The sequence below is a fragment of the Sturnira hondurensis genome, unplaced genomic scaffold (genome assembly GCF_014824575.4).
Source record: "Sturnira hondurensis isolate 20B ecotype Veracruz unplaced genomic scaffold, ASM1482457v3 Scaffold0018728, whole genome shotgun sequence".
Classification (NCBI taxonomy): domain Eukaryota; kingdom Metazoa; phylum Chordata; class Mammalia; order Chiroptera; family Phyllostomidae; genus Sturnira; species Sturnira hondurensis.
The window spans coordinates 4,276,462-4,297,284 of record NW_028091359.1 but is presented as its reverse complement, the minus strand read 5'-3'; the positions used below and the strand labels follow the sequence as shown (position 1 = coordinate 4,297,284).

The 20,823-nt window shown below is 40.3% G+C and overlaps 1 protein-coding gene across 2 annotated transcripts in view; it reads left to right on the top strand.

The window, feature by feature from the left end:
• The window catches only part of NSF (N-ethylmaleimide sensitive factor, vesicle fusing ATPase), a 139,392-nt gene that overhangs the window by 25,058 nt on the left and 93,511 nt on the right, over positions 1–20,823 (top strand). For both annotated transcript variants that reach the window (XM_037069717.1, XM_037069718.1), the window contains exons 5-8: positions 4,376–4,542; positions 8,000–8,107; positions 8,645–8,720; positions 11,522–11,677. In XM_037069717.1, coding sequence (XP_036925612.1) covers positions 4,376–4,542; positions 8,000–8,107; positions 8,645–8,720; positions 11,522–11,677 — 507 coding nt within the window. The remainder of the gene's footprint in view (positions 1–4,375; positions 4,543–7,999; positions 8,108–8,644; positions 8,721–11,521; positions 11,678–20,823) is intronic.

The following is a 20,823-nucleotide window of genomic DNA, read 5'->3' as shown; positions in this document are numbered from 1 at the left end:
TTATTTACGACTTTCTCGTAGTTACGGAGATCTGTACACCTTCCTATTAATGGTGATTAGGCCCCTACACGTTCATCACAGTTGTGTCCCTGGTTAGGTCTAGGAGGTGGGAGAGTAAACAGCTGTGGTGCCTGCATCCCTACCTCTTTATCTGCCTGCTGTTCTGCCTGGAAGCTACAGTCTAACAGGGGAAAGAATATCCACGTATTCATAACTCGCAGAATCTGTACGAGGTAAATACGTGCACAGACATTATCATTAGGAACTCGTGGAGAAGTGCTAAGATAGAATGGGAGAGGACGAATCCACTGCAGACTGGGAAATGAGCCAGGGAAGCCTTTGGAGGCACTGGGGTTTGGGCATGGCTGTTTTCGTACGTGATGGTGACATTTTTAAGGAGTACATTTATAAAGTAAGGAGCCGTTGGTACAAATAAAGGTACAAAGTGTCAGTTGCACAGGATGAACAAGTTGCGGTGACTACAGCTAATGGTGTATATTGTTTACTTGAAATGTGCCAAGAGGGCGCAGATGAGACACAAGATTTACCTTAAGGGTTTTTTTGTCTTTAAAGTCTGATATCCTCATTAGGATCTTTTTTGGAATTGGTCACTCTGTGTCCATGACCTGGGTGTACAATGGGTTGTTATAGTATGTAGGTTTAAGTTTTCTTTTACTTCCACAAAGTTTTCTTAGATTATGATTTCAAATATTAATTCCAACCAGATTGTTTTGATTTTCCTCTCAGGGGCTCCAATTACATCTATGTTGGACCTTCTTTGCCTGCCTTTCCTTGTAACCACTTTCTCTCTGTTCTTTTAAAATTGTTTCTTCATCTTATTTTTATCATCTTGGTTGTTTTTCTGTCATTCTTTGCTGCCTCTTATTAAATATTAATTTGAATATATTCTCTCAGGCACTTTGTGATTATTCTTCACTGCTGAAATAGTTTTGTCTTTTTCTTCAGTTTCTTTCTTGAGTTTAACAAACTTCATTGCATTTCTTGTGTTTTTCTATTTGTTTTTGGTTTTTAGTATTCTGATTTTAGGTGTTTTTATCGTATAGCTAAATACTTATTTGAGTTAGAGGGAACTTAAATATTGGGGTTATCTTTAGCTGGCTTTGTGTTTTTCTTTGTGGAAGTAGTATGAGAGCTAAAACTTTTTGATTGGGGATGAAAATAAAAGAAATTACTTTAGATATGGGAAGCTGGTGACGAAGGTTATATAATTAGGGATTTCTAAATTTGCCTGAAAAACATTTGGGGAGTATGTTTTTAAAAGAGACTCCTGGGCCTCTCCCCCGGGTGGGGAGGATGGAGTCTGAGTCCTGGATCTGAGTTTTTAACAATCTCCCTTAAGTGGTTCTTATGAGCCGCATTTTGGGAAAAACTGACATAAGCGATTCCCTTAATTCTCACCCCCCCATCTGCGGCACAGTGAGCAGCTGAGGCAGCAGGAGAGGTCGGCACAAAGCGGAGTCAGCCAGTGCCCGAAGCAGGGATTCTCTGTTTGCAGACATTAGCAGAAGTAAAAGTGAACACTTGTTAAACCTAATGAGAAGATAGATATTTCCTTAAACTTCTTTTTCTAAATATGGAGTAGAGAGTGAGCTTCAGTTGAACTTTTAATGTACATAAATTTTGTTTTGAAATGCTGTGAACATTCAAGGTTGTGAATCTTGATGAACTGAAATGTGTTTGGTGGCTTCAGTTAGTTTTAAAGCATTCTTCTGCTACCGGCAATGCTTATCTTGATTGTAGAGTCAGCCCTTTAAAAGGTGAATCCAACAGACTTACGGGCAGAATTATAAAACCCAGTAACTGGGTGGGACTAAGCTGGAGCAGGTTTGAGACAAGGAAGGGCGTGGGGGCCTGAGGGATGTGGGCGGTGCGGCCCTGAAAGTAGCTGGTTCCACGAAAGGAAGACGTGGCCTGGACAGGGCGGGAGTGGGTGTGGAGCAGAGGACGAACCCAGAGAGTCCGGAGCCACAGCTCTATCTGCAGGGGGAGGATTTCTTGGTCAGGTCAGTGGTTTTACTCTCAGGAATCTTCTGGAGGAAGCATTTCGTCTTCTCTTCATCCGGAAATGCCGTATTTTAAGTGTTACAGGTTGATGTTCCATTAATGCGTTTGGCCATTATAGTATACCTGTCACTATGATATCTAAGTTTATTCAAAGCATGGGTATAATTGTTTTTACTTATAAAAGTAGGTTTATTAGTCTTTGACATTAAATTGTTATTAGCCATAAAATAAGAAAACATTTTCAGCCTTCTGACCCTTTTGTGGCACCTGTTCCCTCGGGGGCTGATGGTGGTGCTGCCAGTGGTGCTGCCGCAATTCTGTCCCTGGCACTGCCCACAGCGTGCCTCCCACTGTCAACAGCCTGGTCCTTTCTGTTTAGGACATTGACCTAGATCAGATGCACATGAAAACTGCAGTGAGTAATGATGATTTTTTAAAATATTTTATTTATTTATTTTTAGAGAGAGGGAACAGGAAGGAGAAAGAGTGGGAGAGAAACATCAATGTGTGGTTGCCTCTCATGGGTCCCCCATTGGGTACCTGGCCTGCAACCCAGGCATGTGCCCTGACTGGGAATCGAACCGGCGACCCTTTGCTTCACAGGCCCACGCTCAATCCACTGAGCCACACCAGCTAGGGCTAATGATGATATTTTAATATGCTTATTCAAAGTCCTTGCTATTGAGATAATAATACACATGTATTCATATGTGTGTAGACACATAATGTATATGCAGTGTGTCATTATAGAATTGCTTTGCAGTCTTTAATGCACAAAATGGTATCATATTATACAAATCTTTCTGCAATATACTTTTATATTCAATGATATGCTTTAATGGGCCATTCATCTGTATTAAATATACAGTTTTTAATTGTATAGTATCTCATATTTGTCATATTTGATTCATCATTTCCCGATCAGCATTTTCTCAGTGTTTGAATACTACAAATAATGCTTTGATGAAACTCTCTACTGATCTGCTTTTAAGCAAATGTTCCAGAGTCTTTCTGGAACAGGCACCTGGAAGTGGAGTTGCTGAATCAACTAATTCAGACTCACATTAATGTTGCATCCTGTACACATCTCCACGGTGTGGGGAGATGGCTGAGCTCTTGCTTATGGTACTTAGCGTATAACCTGCACTTTATGGGGCATGTTAGGAAAGAACAAAACATCCAAAAGTGGAGGAGGCAGGAGAGGATTCTAAAACTTCCCGCAGAGATTTGAGATGTGATCTTCAGTACATATTCTATCTCTTATCCTGGCTTTCTTGTTTGTTTGCTTTTGAAGATGTTTATCTTTAAATATGTATATCTTCCTTTAAGATAGAAAATCAGAACATAAAATATGATTACACAAGCAATCTTATTCAAAGGATTTACAGAAATCCTTTTACATAACTTGAGTAGTGAGTCTATAAGAAATAAGTTTAGAACATAATTTAGAGGATAAAATCATGAAGATTTATCCAATCCAGTCTTCTTATCTTATAGATGTGACATGACAGATCAAGGCACTAAGAGCTAAATGATTCTTCCAGTTACTAACAGACTCTCCTGTTACGAAACAGACTCCAAAGTTTGTCTTTTCTCCTTTGTTATTAGCATGGAGACTATGGTAGGTTTTCTTGTTTGTGTTAGGTGTTTTGCTGTTGTTTCATTTAAACAGTTCATGAATATATTAAGCATCCTTCATATACTGTTAGGTGCTGTTAATACAAAGATGAGTTAAAAACATGTACAGCATGGGTAGAACTGACTTCGGTTCCTTGCATGTAGTAGGTGCTCAGTAAATATCTTTATAGTATTAAAAAAAGAAATGTCTGACTCTGAGCTGCTTTGAAGCAAACCCCTGTAGTAAGCAGTATTTCTGAAGCCATTTATTTGTTTGTTTGTTTGTTTGTTTAATTTGGTCCTGCAGCCTATTGTTAGGGCAAAAGAGTCCACACACCTCCCACCTTAGCTCTTTCTTGTGTCAAAGAAAAATTTGTTTGGAAACAGCATTCTATGTCAGCATCACTGGTACGTCAGATACTGTCATTTTGAGAAGGTGCAGAGGTCTTTAGGGGGCAGCACTGGGCTGTGATATCCCAATAGGAGTAGGGTGAGGAAGAAAAGTACAGGCGTGTTGTTCACTATGTTCTAATTACTTCAGATGGGGAAGAAACTCCCAGGGGTTACTGCTGTGTTTTAAAATCTGCGCCTGTGCCCCTCAATGAAGGCCACGAAAGCCACCTTTTGGGCAGGTTCTGTTATGATTTGTTTAGGTGAAACGTTTGGTTACTTGAAACACAGCAAGTATTTGGTGTCCCTGTGATTTAAAACAATGCTTCTTTCCCCCACCTAGTGTCCTTATACACGTTTGACAAGGCCAAACAATGTATTGGCACAATGACTATCGAGATCGATTTCCTGCAGAAAAAAAGCATCGACTCCAACCCTTATGATACGGACAAGATGGCGGCAGAATTTATCCAGCAGTTCAACAACCAGGCGTTCTCCGTGGGACAACAGGTGGGTTGAGATTTTCCTACATTGCTTTCACCTCACAGGCATCCTAATCCCCGCAGCTGTCCACAGTCGTTCTACTCTGAAAACTCTGAGAGGAGCTTTGGTGTATCTAAGATGAGTGATAGTGATAACAAGTGAGGAAAATGTTCCCCCAAATTCTAAAGTCCCTTTAGGCTGCCCGGTGGCATACATAATTGCAGCAGCTTTTCCATCTGTGAATTTGGGAACACTGCAAATTTCTTACTGTGTCCTAAAAAACTTTTTTAATATTTTATTTATTTATTTTTAGACGGAGGGGAGGGAAGGAGAAAGAGAGGGAGAAACATTAATGTGTGGTTGCTTCTTGCACGCCGCCAACTGGGAACCTGGCCCGCAACCCACGGGCAAACCCTGACTGGGAATCAAACCAGCGGCCCTTTGGTTCACAGGCTGGCACTCAGTCCACTGAGCCACACCATCTAGGGCTGTCTCAAATTTCTTATTTTGCTTATTGTAGGGCAAACAAGCCCTACAAATTTCTTATTTGTTTGTCTTTGTGTGTCTTTCTCTTTTACTGATACATTTCTGTAGAAAAGTAGCTCTTAACTTTTTTTGGTTATGAACCTCCTTGAGAATCTTAAGGAAATTATGAATATATATATATATATATATATATACACACACACACACACACATACATACATACATACATACAGGGTTTTCTATAGAACCTCTGAAGCCCTGCTTTGCTCTCTAAAATGATATTGTTGATGTCGGCCCTGTGTTTGGACTTCAGTTGACAGCATATCGTTAACTTCCCAGGAAGAAATTCTATCCTTTTAAAATTATACTAGTAAAAAATGTGTGAGTTCATAAATTGCTATTGGTTCATACGCATAAATACAGAACTAACCATTGCTCTTTACCCCTGTGTCACGTTTGTTTCCTTCTTGTGACTTTTCTTAGTCATTCCAATTCACCCTCCCACCTTGGCTCCATAGCGGTGGTTCTCAAAGTGTGGTCCTAAGGTCTCCGGGGAGCCCTGAGGCCCCTTCAGCAGCTCTGCAAAGTCAAAACTACTTTCATATTAATACCAGGATGTGCGTCTTTTCCTCATTCTCGTGCGAGCAAACGGAGCTCTGTAGGTGCTCGTGCAGCACGTCCACTGCGGAAGCTGCCCTGGTGCCTCTGGCTTCATTGAGAGGTTTATGAAAATGTGACCATGCCACTCTTCCAACTTGTGATTTTTTATTTTGGAAAATAGAGACTATTTTAGAAGTTAAAAATATCCATGATGGGCCCTGGCTGATGTAGCTCAGTGGATTGAGTGAGGGCCTGCAAACCACACAATTGCGGTTCAATTCCCAGTCAGGGCACATGCCTGGGTTGTAGGCCAGTTCCCAGCAGGGGACTCACGAGAGGCAACCATACATCAATATTTCTCTCCTTCTCTCCTTCCCTTCCTCTCCAAAGATAAGTAAATAAAATATTTAAAAAATATTCATGATGGATTTATTAGTTATATTTAGATTGATAAGTAAATTTTAGTTTTTCTAAATTCTAATATGGTAAATATTAGTAGATATAACCCATGTAAACAAAGGCTTTTGGGGGTCTTCAAAAATTTTTGGCTTATAAAGTGATCCTGAGTCAAAAATATTGGAGAATCCTTGCTCGGAGCATGCCGATCTCCAGTGACCTCCCTGGACCGTGCTTGCAGTCTCTCACGTGGGGAGGTGGGTGAGTTGGGGAGAGAAGTGGCAGAGGGAGGGAGGTGTCGGAGCCAGAGGGTGACTTCTCCCTTCTCCTGCGCAGTGCCACAGACGTGGGACAGGACTAGGGGTCGGGTAGGCCACGCATTATCGTGTCAGACCTTTGCAAGTAGAAACTGAATTACTGATGGACGGGAAGAGGATACGGTGCGTTTATTATGACTGTATTTCGCCATGTATGATGCGCACATTTCAGGGGAAAATAAGGATGCACATTATACGAAGGTGGTACCTGAAATACCTTGTGTCTGTTCTTGCATTTTGTAATTGTTTGTTACATAAAATTTCTTGTACCATAATATGTTAAAAATAAATGCTAAAATTCCTTTATAATACAAAAACCAAGTATCTAAATATAAATAAAGAAAAAGCTGGATTAAAACATTAAAATGAAAGATTTTTTCCCCTGAAAGTTCGGGTCAAAAACGTGGGTGTGTGTTGTACATGGGAGCACATTATATGTGGGAAAATATGGTATTTTTAAGGATACTAGAATCCTTAGTATTTATCAGTGAACCTCAGAATTTATCTTGGCTAACCTCCTCATTTTGCAAATCAGGAATTTTAGGTCCAAGGAAGGTAGATGACGTGCCCCTGGCAACACATCCAAGGGTGTAACTGAGACAAGAACCCACTAGTCAGTTGACCCACTAGTCAATTAATTAAACAAGTATTTATTGAATATCTGGTGTGTTCCACTATATTAAGCACTGCAGATCAACAGTGAACAAAATACACATAATCCCTACTCTCATAGACCTTACATTCTGGTTTGGGGAGATAAGAAATAAGAAAGCAGTGTCATGACCTCTGAAGTACTTTGATGTCAGTAAAACAGGATGATACACGAGGGAGCCACTGTGCTGCCACTTGGGGTTAACTGGTCCGGGAAGGCTCCCCACGAGGCCACTCAGCTGCTAATTGGTTGACTGCCTGTCCATTGCACTTTGGACTTTACTGGGTTCCTCTGGATTCCTCCACTTTTGGGCTGGTAGTTGAGCTCAGGTCACCTCACTAAACTTCATTGTTTTTACCTTCTCCTTTAGCTTTTCTATTTTAGTAGAAAATGTTTTGATATTTGTAATTATTTTAAACCTAATAACATGCAGACATCTATAAACCCATGAAAGAAAATCCTCCCTAATACAGAGAAGAAATAAGGATCTTACTCCAAATCATTGTGCTGTGTATTTATTCCCTTTCATGGTAGGTAATAGTGGCAGGATGGACAGCCAACTTTGCCTGTGACGTTTACTGTTACAGCTCAGCACGTAGAAGAGGGCCTAGCTCATTGGAAGGCACTAGATGACTGCATCAGACGCTGTGGTTACAGAAAAGCCTAAGTATCTGGTCACAGACCCAGGCTGAATCATGGCACAGCCACTCACTGTGACTCTGGGTCCTATGGCTTAGCCCCTGTCTGGACCTCAACTTCCTCACTAGTCAAAACTGAGGGATAATTTCTGTTTCCAAGAGAGTTTGTAAATACTAATTACCTAACCCCCTAGTTGTCAGCGAAGAGTTGTCAATAAGTGTTAGTTCCCTTTTCTCCTCGTTGGTTAGGTGGGCAGTTTGCCTGTGGAGCAGATTCAAGAGGAGCACACAGGACAGAGTTGCTTTTCTGCGTTTGGCAAACATTGGTGATGAGGTGCCAGTCAAGCCAGTTTAACATAGAGCGATTTTTCTGCCCTGACCTTTTTTCTGCATAGCTTGTGTTCAGCTTCAATGAAAAGCTTTTTGGCTTACTGGTGAAGGATATCGAAGCCATGGATCCCAGCATCCTGAAGGGAGAGCCTGCGACGGGTAAAAGACAGAAGGTATGTTTTATTTCTAATAATTTGTATTAGATAATCTTCATGATGTGAATTGTGCAGATGAATAGAATTTTCTACCCATTCTCTTGTTCAGTGATTTCTTTCTCTTTTTTTAGGCATATTTTTTTAAATTTATTTATTTAATTGTTCAAGTCAGTGATTTCTTTCATACTGTGTATTCTTTCGTTTACAATGGTAGGGAGAGGAAATTGCTTTTATAGTTAGCATTATTTAAATACAGGATAAAATACACTTATTTGCAGACCTCATAGTTTGGAATCTATAATCCAAGTTGAATGAAGATGATATGTATTGTAAGTAAATAACAGTACAACAGGCATTATAAAAAGATATATGCATTGAAATAAAGAAAAGAGGAACAACTGGAAGGTAGTTATGACGAGACTAAATGTAACTTAGGTGATAGTTTACAGCTTTGCTCTGCTCGAGAGACCTCTTTCCCTTTGTTTCTGGCTTTGCTTTGAGAAGTCTGGAAGTCTGCTGTTAGACTACTATACTAATTCTTGTCTTTCTGCACAGATTGAAGTGGGGCTGGTTGTTGGAAACAGTCAGGTTGCATTTGAAAAAGCAGAAAATTCATCACTCAATCTTATTGGTAAGACTTACAGTTTTCAGGAGGTTCTGAATGAAGTGGGGTCATCTCCGTTGTTGTATGTGACCCAGTTACCGTGATTTTCGAGTGGGGAGGAGAACAGGGACCACCTCCCTTGGGAAAGCATTTCACAAAACCACAATGTGCTAACGAAGAAAAAGTTTAAAACCTTCACTAGACCAGCATTGTCCTGTAGAAATATAATGTGAGTCATCTATGTAATTTTTAATGTCCTAGTAACCACACTATAAGTAAGGAAGAAGATACAGATAAAATTAATTTTTAAAGTTTTTGTATTGGGATAAGTTTAGGTTTACAGAAGATTTGCAAAAGTAGCTCCAAGAGTTCCTGTGTACCCTTCACCAGCTCCCCGTGATGTTACATCCTAAGTAACCGTAGTGCAGTCACCAAAACTAAATTGTCATGGTGGCATTGCTACTAACTCAATTATAGACTTTGTTCAGATTTCACCAGTTTTTTTTTCACTATGTCCTGTTTCTTTTTTTGTTTTAAGATTTTATTTATTTATTTGACTCTCACAGGACCCCTCCTGGGCACCCGGCCCACAACCCAGGCCTGTGCCCTGACCGGGAATCAAACCAGCAACCCCCTGGTTCATAGGCCCATGCTCAATCCACTAAGCTACACTGGCCAGGGCTCACTGTGTCCTATTTCTGTTTCAGGGTCCCACATTGCTTTTAGTTGTTCCGTCTCCATAGTCTTCTGCAGTCTCTGACAGCTCCTCAGACTTTTCCTGGTCTCCATGACCTCGAGACGTGGTCAGTTATTTGTGGAGTGCCTCTCACCTGGCGATGTGTTCAGTGCAATACTAGCATCACTTCTGTTAGTGACTGAATTAAATGGTGAATGTGTAGGCGAAGAAAGTCTTTCCAGCGGATTCACAGTTCAGTCAGACTTTTACATGAGCCTTACTCTTACTGTATTAAACTGATGCAGATTTGGCTGTAAGAAGAGTGACTCACCAGTAACTAAGGTTGATTCTTCTCCAGTAGAAACTAGAGAACTTTCATTTGTTGCACATTACCGTATCCACGGTCACTTAACTTTCTGAGAATGTGTGGCCTTTTTTCTTGATCATAGATTATTATTACCTCTTATTGTTATTTTCTTAGTTATGAAGTAAAATACTTATTTTATAAAATATGGATAGACACCTAAAGACAACCCATGCAACTCTAAAATTTTTAAATTTTTATTTTAGTACTATTTTATAATTTGTTCTTTCTGCTTAACATATTTCAAGCATCTTAATAAATACACCTTTTCAACATAATTTTTGATGACTATACATGCCATTTTATGGATGTAGGATGTATCAAAATCTGTTATAGATCCATTTCATTTTTACAGTGATTTCTTTGTATTTTGTGTTTCGTACACCTTTTTAACAAAAGATATCTTGTCCCAAGGGCATTGTGTGGCTTTCATACAATGTGGATATTTCTTTTTTTAAATAGTTGCATGTCATATTTATTTAATATTCAGTTTTTAAGATATTTCTTCATACTTTACCTTATGTACAGAGGATTAGATGTATAGTAAGTTATCAAGTTTCAAATGTCAATATAGCAAGTGCAGACAAGACAGTGAACTGAGATACAAGAAAAACTAATAGATACAAGAGATTTTTTTATAGAATATACTAGGACATAAAAATGGGCTTACCTATATTATGAATTAATGCTCCTTTTTTTATTGTTGTTCAATTACAGCGGTCCCAGTTCCCCCCCCCCACCGTTGCTCTCCCCTGCCCCACCCTCCCTGCTCCCTCAGTCAGTCCCCACCCTGTTGGTCATTAACATAGGTCGTTTATACATTTTCCTTCAATGTGGTATTTCTAAGTAATTCATGCAAAGGTGTGGTTGTTAGGTTTTTCCCATTGAGAAATAAAATTGTGTCGTGATTTAGCATGCAGTAAGTTTGGCCACAAGAGGGCAGTAGAATGTAAGAAAACTATTTTCCATAGCTTTGTAAAGGGAATGTCAAGTCCACAAAACTCTTAACCATAAAACTGCCATTTAAGATAAACTTTTTCTAGTGCAACCTTCTCTTCTCTAATTAAAAAACTGTAATATTACTTTCTTTTTTATTTGTAGCAAAGTGTACTAAGGAGCTTTTATTCTTTGTGTTTGTGTGATCATTAATGTGATTCTCTTAAGTTACTTTAGGTGGCACTATGACATTTAAGTTATGTAATTTTTTTGTCTGAAAGAATTGGAAAACATGAATTTTGAAATCATTAAAGACTTTAGGATGATTTTAGACTTTTGTGTACAAGTGAAGAAGAGCAAATAAGACGTTAATCTTACTCAGGCTGAGGGGTTCTCTGTTCAATTATAAACTTAATTGAGATAAATATAGTGTGTATTTTTAAGTACACTTGCTATAGGAGCCTTGAGAGACTGCTAGATTTCAGTTGCATTTCTGGCACCCAGTGTTGTCTTCATCAGATATGCACAGGGTGTTTCTTCTAATCAACTAAATTAGTTAACGTGGTTAGGATTAAAGGTTGATGAGACCAAGCTCCATGGGTTGATTACAGATGGACTACAGCACGAGTTTAGCGAGTCACTGCGACAGTGTTTTACTGAGCCCCGCACGGGGACCAGACAGAACCGTCCACACAGCAAAACATCCTCATTAGAAAATAGCTAAGAGCATGGTGTTCATCTTTGTATAAGGGTAGCTTCTCTTTGTTCATTGAAGACGTCCCGTGAGCTCTGTGTTTTTACACTTTCCGGTGAAGTTCTTGTTTCACACTTGATTATCTCTGTTTGACATAGGCAAAGCTAAAACCAAGGAGAACCGCCAGTCTATCATCAATCCTGACTGGAACTTTGAGAAAATGGGAATAGGAGGTCTGGACAAGGAGTTTTCTGATATTTTTCGACGAGCATTTGCTTCCCGAGTGTTTCCTCCAGAGATTGTGGAACAGATGGGTGAGTTTAAAAAGGAAAACTTGATAAAATCTCATATTGTTAAGAAGAAATAAGTGTGATGAAGTCTCTTTTCAGTAATATTCTGAAATCATTCTTCAGACTGGCCAAAGTATTTTTTCTTTTAACTTCTTTTTAAAAAGTTTTCTAAAAATTTTTGAAGGGTTAGAATTTTTTGAAATTACATTTTAAATTTATGAGGAGATCATAGAAATATTTGTAGGTTTGCTCCATTTTACTTTTTATTATTTTTTTAAATAATTTTTTTGCTCCATTTTATTTATTCAAGCATGTTTTTCTATTGGACATATTTGGAAATTGTATTTATTTATGAATGTTTTTACATAGGGAATGTTTAGAGATTTCGCCTAACTCTAGAGACCCACTGTGGGTAGGCTTTACTGAACCCACCGAGTGATCATCTATTAGACTGTGGGCGTTTTCCAGTGTTAGCTGCTGCATCTTTGTGGTGAGCGGTTACATTACCTGACGAGTACATCTTCATACTTAGTAAGTGGATACTTGGTTTTTAAATTACATAAGTTTGAGCCAAGAAGACAAATGCAAGGTATACATAGGAGTTTCCATATTGCATACAAAGAAACGCACTATTCATTGATCACTTTCCCCTTGAAGGTTTATTTAATTTATCTGTGTGAAGTGGCATTATTTGCCCCAGTGGAAGTGCTGTTGTGACTGTTTTGCTATCCATATTATAGTTTGGATTGGAATGTGAGCTACAGAATATCTCAGAAAGGAATTTGTAACAACAGCTTCTGGCAGATGTAGTATAAAAACAGTCTCCAAAAAAAAACCTGAAGGGATATGAATATATTACTTCTCTTACCCCCATCATTCTTTATTTTTAAGTTGCTACTGGAGATAAAAGTATATTCACAATGGTGGGGATAAGAACGGCTTTCTAGGCCCTAAGTGCCCGGTCCTCTCAGCCTTCTATTGTTGGTAGCTTTTCTGCCTGGCCGCTCACTCTGGTAAATTACAGGCGCAGCACACACCTGCTCACTGGGTAAAGGTCGAGCTTGGAATTGGATTAAGAGAAAATGACAGAGACCCTCATCACCTGAGTTTTATACACCTTGAAATGGCAATGACATACTTTTTTATCTGAAAGATCCAAAGGCCAAGTCCATAAAAAACAATTTTAATCTGGAAAATAGTAAAAAAGCATGATAGTTCACTGTCTTGGCAACGTATATTTGGAGGCACAATAAATCCATAAAGTTTATTTGATGAAGACATGGAAATATCCTTTAAGCACACTGTGGGCGTAGGCAGACATGACAGGATGATCCCAAATGTTGTACGTCATTCCTGTAGAATATTTTTTTCTGGGCTTCAAGAGCGAGTTCTGGTACAAAAAGTCATGATTCTGTTTCTTTGAACGTTATACTGTCCAGCCAACAAATAGAAGAATAACCGCTTCTGTAATGCCATATCTTTTACTTACATTATAAATATTTCCTCACAGTGGGAAGCTATGGAGGATTCGGTTATTCAGACACTAGACTTGTGTTCGGGCCTTATTACTAAACGCTGCCCCTTCCGGTCTCTGTCTGAGGTGGGCGGGTGATTCGGAAAGCGTAAAACTCGTATTGGTTGATTTGTGGCCTCGCCAGTTGTCAAAGAGTTTGAAAGTAAACCAAAATAGATAGGAGATTTCTGAGTGAATTCACCAGTAGTCTCTGTTTCTGCAGTCCGTATCAAAATCACTTGAATTATAATAATTTGCTTTTGTTTCTATTAACGTGGTTTTTGACTAAGGACCGTGGACTTGAATTTTGTTTGTGAGTGCTACTATTTAGGACCCCTTTTATGTATTTATTCTTCTAATATCTTTATTCTAATTTAGTGAAACAAAAAGAGTTCTGTCCTTTAAATTTTTTTATTGATTGATTTGAGGGAGCGAGGGGGAGAGACACAGTGATTTATTGTTCCACTTACTTATGCATTCGTTGGTTCATCCTTGTGTGTGCCCTGGCTGGGGAGTGAACCCTCAACCTTGGTGCATCAGGATGACGCTCTAAACAACTGAGCTACCTCAACAGGGCGAGCTCTGTCCTTTTTTAAAAGTAATATATTTTTTCTCGTCATGGCTTTTTGTCATCCAGAAGCAGGTGCTATCAGTTTGATTTAAGGAAAAGTAAGTATAAGCTACCTTGGCTTTGAGCTGGATTGAAAGGATTTTCCTTATTCTGAATGAAGATTCTCGGTGCACTAAAGCGACTTTGTAGAAGGGCCGTGCAAGTGTCACTCCTTGTTTTCTGATAGAAGCTTCTTTTTTCCCTTGACTTTGGAGGAAATTCCACTGTAGAATCCGTACTGGACTCCAAGTCCAGTGTGGTTATAAAGTTGCCCATTGGGCTTCAGTAAAGACACATGAAAGTGCAAATTGCTCCTTTTGGATAGAATGTAAAACAACGCTACGCAAGTCTTTTTTATATTTATCCTGTGATCTTTACCCTGCCAGGTGGAAACAGATTGGCTGATTATTTTTTCCTCACCCTTTGTTGACTAAATAGATAAACCTTTGTGGTTGTGCTATTCATTTGGACACTGGATACAATTTGTTAAATTAATTCAAATAAAAACCAGTGATTAGGAAAGAATAATTATGGAGGGGTTTTTTAATTTAAGTAGAGAACTTTTTTACTTTTGGCTTCAGACCAAATCACTATCTTTACCATGAAGTTTAGAGTTATGTCCTCTTTGTACCCAGGAATCTTAACTAAAAGGATCTTTTCGCCTGTGCATCCAAGTTGGAAGTGCACAGCGAGATAAATTTAGAATTCTCTTTTGTCATGCTTATGAGACTGGTAATTGTGCATCTAGGTAGTATAGTTCCTTTTTGCTTGTAAAGCTCCAGCTGCTTTTCAAAATTGAAAGCACAGTTTAGATACCGAGTGTTGCTGATGAGACGCAGGAAGACCGAAGGACTAATCAGAGGCATGCAGCTGAGAAGTAAAATTGGGGATCAGATGAGGTAATGTAGATGGAATAAGTTTCCTGTACTGGGTGGGGCAAAAGTAGGTGAACAGTTGTGCGCTCAAAAACCAGTTTATCCTTGAATTACTATTTATTAATTATTGTATTATTTTCCACATGAACAACTGTGAATCTACTTCTGCCCAACCCTATATGTTTGTTTCTTCCTTGAAATACTTTCAGTTATGTGGTACAGTCCTTCCTCTTCTAGTTATACTATTTTTACAGAATTAAAATCAAGAAAAGCCTTGAAGGGAGAAAAGTAGTTGAGTACAGTCCTGTAGACAGAGGAAGAAAGGCCACGGGTAGAAATAGGAAAAGGGATTATTTAGCGGGGTGTCAGTTTAGACTTTTGCTTTTGTTGTTGTTGTTTTCATCAGCGTAACGATTTATTTTTCCCTTGTGTGTAGCATGTGGACTCACCCAAACCCCTGTGGGGAAGCTCCTCCTTGAAAGTGTCCCAAAGCCTTGGCAAAGAAAACCGGGCCAGTGCCCTGCGTGTAGTGGGTACCAAAGAGCTCTCTGGTCAGAATGTCCTCCCGCCCCTGCGATGATCCAGGTGTAGTTACGAATGACCTCAGGTCCTTACTCTGTCGGGTAACAGGTACCTGCGGGGTGAGGGCTAGGAATGTGCATCGAGAAGCAGACTTGGGAAGCGCAGGTGAACAAACCCAGCAGCTGAGCGCTGCCTTGAGCACACGCAGATGTCAGCTGCGTCTGTCCTTCCGTTCAGAGATGCGCCGCACCTCGTCCTTTGCATGCAGTTTCGGAGAGTGCTCGGGGGTAAACAGTTGATTGCCTCAGTTCTCACTGTAGCTCTTTTGTTGGCAAAGATAGAATATCTGCAAAGAAACTTCATTTTTCAGCACCCTTGGCAATTACTTCTAAACTGTAAATGTCAGAGCAAAAACACACAAATCCTTTTCAGAGAACAGTGGAATAATTGTTAAAGAATTAGCATCCCTTGGTGTAATTTTAGGACTCGGTTCACATATATCTAAAGAAAGAGGCTTTGGTAGAAGTTATCCATTTTAGAACCAGAAGGAAAAGGGTATGGAGACTTGAGTCTCAAGCCTCACACTGCCCTGTGGGGGATCTGTACTGTGTAGATATCCGGGGTCACCTGGAGGGGCGGGGGGCCACTCGTCCTGGTCTCATGCCCCATTCTTTCAAACTGACTGTGTGTTCTCTTTGGTCCCCTTTCCTCTGTGCCTCCCTAAGTCCATTATCAATCTGTATTTTTAAGGTTTCTTTCAAAATTCTAGAGGAAAGCAGCTCTTTTCTGGTACCATGAGTAAGACTGCAGTTACTCTATGAGTGGAGCTGTCGCGAGATAAGGAGCCTTTCAATCACTTGCAGACATCTTTCAGATGCTAAGAACAGCACCAATAGCACAGAGTGGAAGAAAGGGCTCTGAGGTTTTGAACATGCCCTGTTTGGGAGAGAGGGAGTTCTCGCCAAGACTAACATAAACACTGACACTCTTAAAATGCATTTTCACACCCCCACTCATAAGCTGAGATTGCAATTTAAATGGGGGTTAAGACATCTAGCCGAACTCCAGGGCTCTGTAAAAGGAACCCTAAGGCTAAAGAGCTTATCTGAAATTTGAAAAAAAGAAGCAAAAAATGAAGCTTTCTGACATTCATCTTTTCCCCTTGTATTAGTCATAACTTGCTTTCCAGCTATATTTTAGGCTTTGAATGCCAACCTGACATCTGTTCAAGTCTGCCTGTAATTTATTAGGAAAGGAAGAGAAAGCAATTGCTCACTGGTTAGAGATGCAAAACTTCCCCCCTGGTTTTCCACAGAGTGCTCGTAGGTGATAGTTAGACATGCGGAATGCAACAGTTTAATAATTTACTAATTCCAACTTCAGGTTGGAAAATTTATGTATGTATGTATATTTTTAATTTTTTGATATATTTTATTGATTATGCCATTAGAGTTGTCCCATTTCCCCCCTTCATTCCCCTCCACCCTGCACACCCCCTCCCCCACCATTCCCCCCTTTAGTTTATGTCTATGTGTCACAAGTTCTATATTTCCCATACTATTCTTGCCCTCCCCCCATCTATTTTCTACCTACCGTTTATGCTACTTATTCTCTGTACCTTCTCCCTCCTTCTCCTCCTCCCACTCCCCTGTTGCTAACCCTCCATGTGATCTCCATTTCTGTGACTCTCTGCTCCTGATCTAGCTGTCTGCTTAGTTTGCTTTTGGTTGTTAATAACTGTGAGTTTGCTGTCCTTTCACTGTTCATAATGTTTATCTTTTTCTTAGGTAAGTCCCTTTAACATTTCATAGAATAAGGGCTTGGTGATGATGAACTCCTTGAATTTGACCTTATCTGAGAAGCACTTTATCTGCTCTTCCATTCTAAATGAAAGCTTTGCTGGATAGAGCAGTCTTGGATGTAGGTCTTTGGATTTCATGACTTGGAATACTTCTTTCCAGCCCCTTCTTGCCTGTAAGGTCTCTTTTGAGAAATCCGCTGACAGTCTGATGAGAACTCCTTTGTAGGTAACTGTCCCCTTATCTCTTGCTGCTTCTAGGATTCTCTCCTTCATTTTCATCTTGGCTAATGTAATTATGATGTGCCTTGGTGTGTTCCTTCTTGGGTCCAACTTCCTTGGGACTCTCTGAGCTTCCTGGATTTCCTGGAAGTCTATTTCTTTTGCCAGATTGGGGAAGTTCTCCTTTATTATTTGTTCAAATAAGTTTTCCACTTGTTGCTCTTCCTCTTCCCCTCCTGGTACCCCTATAATTTGGATGTTGGAACATTTAAAGATGTCCTGAAGGTTCCTAAGCCTCTCCTCATTTTTTTGAATTCTTGTTTCTTCATTCTTTTCTGGTTGGATGTTTCTTTCTTCCTTCTGGTCCACTCCCTTGATTTGAGTCCCAGTTTCCTTTCCATCACTATTGGTTTCCTATGCATTTCCCTTCATTTCAATTAGTTTAGCCTTCATTTGTTCCTCTAATTTGTGACTAAAATCAACCAGTTCTGTGAGCACCCTGATCACCAGTGTTTTGAACTGTGCATCTGATAGGTTGGCTATCTCTTTGTTCCTTAGAAGTATTGGCTCTGGGGCTTTGAGCTGTCCTTCTTGAGCCATAATATTTTGGTCTGTTTGCACCTGTTATGTATGAGGGGCTGAGCTTTAGGTGTTGGAAAATGGGAGGTGGGGGGACCCAGGTTGCTGGGTTGTGATGCAGTAAGTGGGGACGGAGTCAGAGAGGAGCAATGGCATTTGTTCTGCTCTCTCTCAGATTTTGGTCCCCTCTGCTGCTTCCCGCAAGCAAATTGGGCCCTTTTGGTGCCGGCTCCCAGGTGTCCATCCTCCAGGACCCTGTGGGTTTCTCCCACAAACTCTCTCTGAGCCCGGGAGCTTCTCCTGGCACCTCAATCCTGAAAGTTTTTCCAATTGGTGCTTTTAGGCTTTAATTCCCGGCACTGGGGCCCTGGGTTGCGCTGTCTGTCTCACTGTGCCCTCCTATGCCTGGTTTATTGGTCTGGCTGAATGGTTCGTTGTTGTCAGACTTTCATACAGTTCAATTTTTCTGTGTTTTGGTTGCGTTTTTGTTACTAAACCTTTGTTGTCTTTAAACTTGGTTATGGGAGGAGGCACAGTGTTTCCACCTATGCCTCCATCTTGGCTGGAAGTCGAAATTTATATATTTTTTAATTGGGAGAAGAAAATGTCTTATGACCATGTGATTTCTAAAATCTCTAAAGCAGAATTTAGAGATCAAGCACTCCCCCTAAAAAAAAAAAAAAAAAGCTACGGTAGGTGCCTTTCTATAAATTGAAACTTTTAACCGTGAATTAATTTTCCCATTGGTTTTGATGTTTTAGGTTGAATTTACTTCTATTTGAATAGAAATAATGTGACTGTGCTTATATCTCAGAGTCAGATTATATGCAAATTCGGTTGGCATTTTGAAATTAAAGACAGACTATTAGAAAAAAATCTTTGGGTTACCAAGTTGCCTATAGAGTCAGCAATGGATTAGACCTGCTGGCTGCTGCATGCGGGTTCTATACAGATCGATAGCTGGGTCACGGCGAGGTTGACATCTAAGTGTGACTCCAGTGAGGACGTGGTGAGCAGACTGTGCCGCAGCCTCCCCTCCTCACTACAGGAGCAGGTCGTGAAGGGACCCCGCTCTACGTGTACAAATGCTCGTTTCAATGAAGGAAACCTATACAACGAAAAGTAAATGTGTTACAAAAGCCTCTGCAGACACACCTGGAATTGAAAAAAGCTGTTTACTCCTTTGAAGGAGAAGTTAGGATGGGAAATACAGGGAGGTTTTTGGCTTTTATTCTGCGTACTTCTATGTCTGAGTGTTTTACTGTGGTATTAGACTTCTGCTTGTGTAATTGAAAAAAGAAACAAAAAGATAGTATCACAGGCTAGTTCTCTCTCCTGGTAGTACCACTGTCAGCACAGCAAGGGAACGGGGCCATCAAGAGGTGTTTTTGAAGAAGGGCTCGGGGTAAAGACCTGGATTCCCAGGGTGTTGATGGCAGTTCCTTACAGATGCAGAAACTATAGCCCAAGGTCACTAAGCAAGTCACAGGCAGAACTGGGACTAGAACGTGGTTCTAGCTCAGAAACCCTGAAGCAGGGGAAGGAAATGACTGAGTGTGTACGAATAGTGAGAGGCAGAGCTGGGGTTGGAAACCATGCTGTCTGGTTCTAGAGTCTGTATTCTGAACCACCTTTCCACGTACTGAGAAACGAAGCTAAGAAGTAGACAGGAAAGCCTTGAATTTTATGTCCGAGAACATCCTATGATGATGAGTGAGTAAGTTCCACTTTTGCCCTCCCCCCACCCCAGTTAGTTGTAAAAGAAGTTTACAAAGCTTTTCTTATATAAAGGTTCTGAGAACTCAGATGTAATAGGTTTGGGAGGTGAAAAGGAAGAGGACTGTTTAAAACACTGAAGGGCTGGCCTCGCCCCCTACCGTTTGCTGTATGCATTTATGAACGCCAGCCTCAGCACTCAGAAATTATCCAGTACTGCAGAAATTTGCTGAAATGCTACAGAGCGAGTTATGAAGAGGTAGTTACAAACTACAGCAATCCACTCTTTGTGTTTAGATACCAGATGTGACAACTGGGTCATCTTTCGTCTGCCAAACAGTCAAACTCATCCTGCTTCTTCATCCCCTTGACATCCTCCTCTTCCTCCTCCTTCCTTCCCTCCTTTTTTTCTTCCCTTTCTTTATTTTAAGGTAGAATCATTTTCCAAAACCTCAGTTTTTGTCAAGCCAGTGAGTGCATTGACTGAAAGCATGAAGATATCTTTATCCGTTCAGGTTTTAAAATTTGAGTAGAGAAACTGTCTCAATTGCAATTTCTTACTGTCTTATTTCTAGCAGATAGTCTAGGACTTGAGTGTGGCAAACATCAGTATCTTGGCCTTGAGCAAGAAGCATAAGTGCTCAATATATGAGAGTGAATGAATTCTGTAAGACGTTAAGGTTTATAACCTGATGTATTCAAATTGTCATGAGCTCAAGAGGTGTGACAGTTGGTGGTAGGAGTGTAACATCTAATAACTCCAGTCCCTTTCTTCATGTGTTTTGGGCACCAATTTTAGCACAGTACAGGAAGGAGGTAGTTGTTAGAAGTGCTGGTTTAAGTAAACTGTCAACTTTGAGGTGGAACATTAGTGTCAAAATAATCATTTAGAAGTTACCTAACAAGTGATATCAAAAGCCAGCATATGATAAAATGTCAAAGAAGTGGTATAGTTAATAAGTCGTATAGGAATGTTAAGGGAAAATCACAGAGGACTTCATTGCGGAGGCAGAGGTTGGGTGAGGCCTTAAATGTTGAATGGTTTTGGATAGGGGAGGGGAAGGGTCGGTTGTCCATATCCTAGGAAGAGTGACAGATGAAACAAAGTGTATAAGTCCTGCCTGAGACCCGTGGAGCATTGCTGGGAAGCAGCAGGAGATCATATTTAAAATTCAGTTGGGCCCTCACTGGGTAGTTCAAGGCAGTGTCTTGCAAACCGAGGGGCCGCAGGTTTGATTCCCGGTCGGGCACACGCCTGATTGCTGACTGGGGTGTGGGAGTGGCAAGTAATCAATATTTCACACATCAGTGTTGTTCTCCTCCTCTCTATCTCTC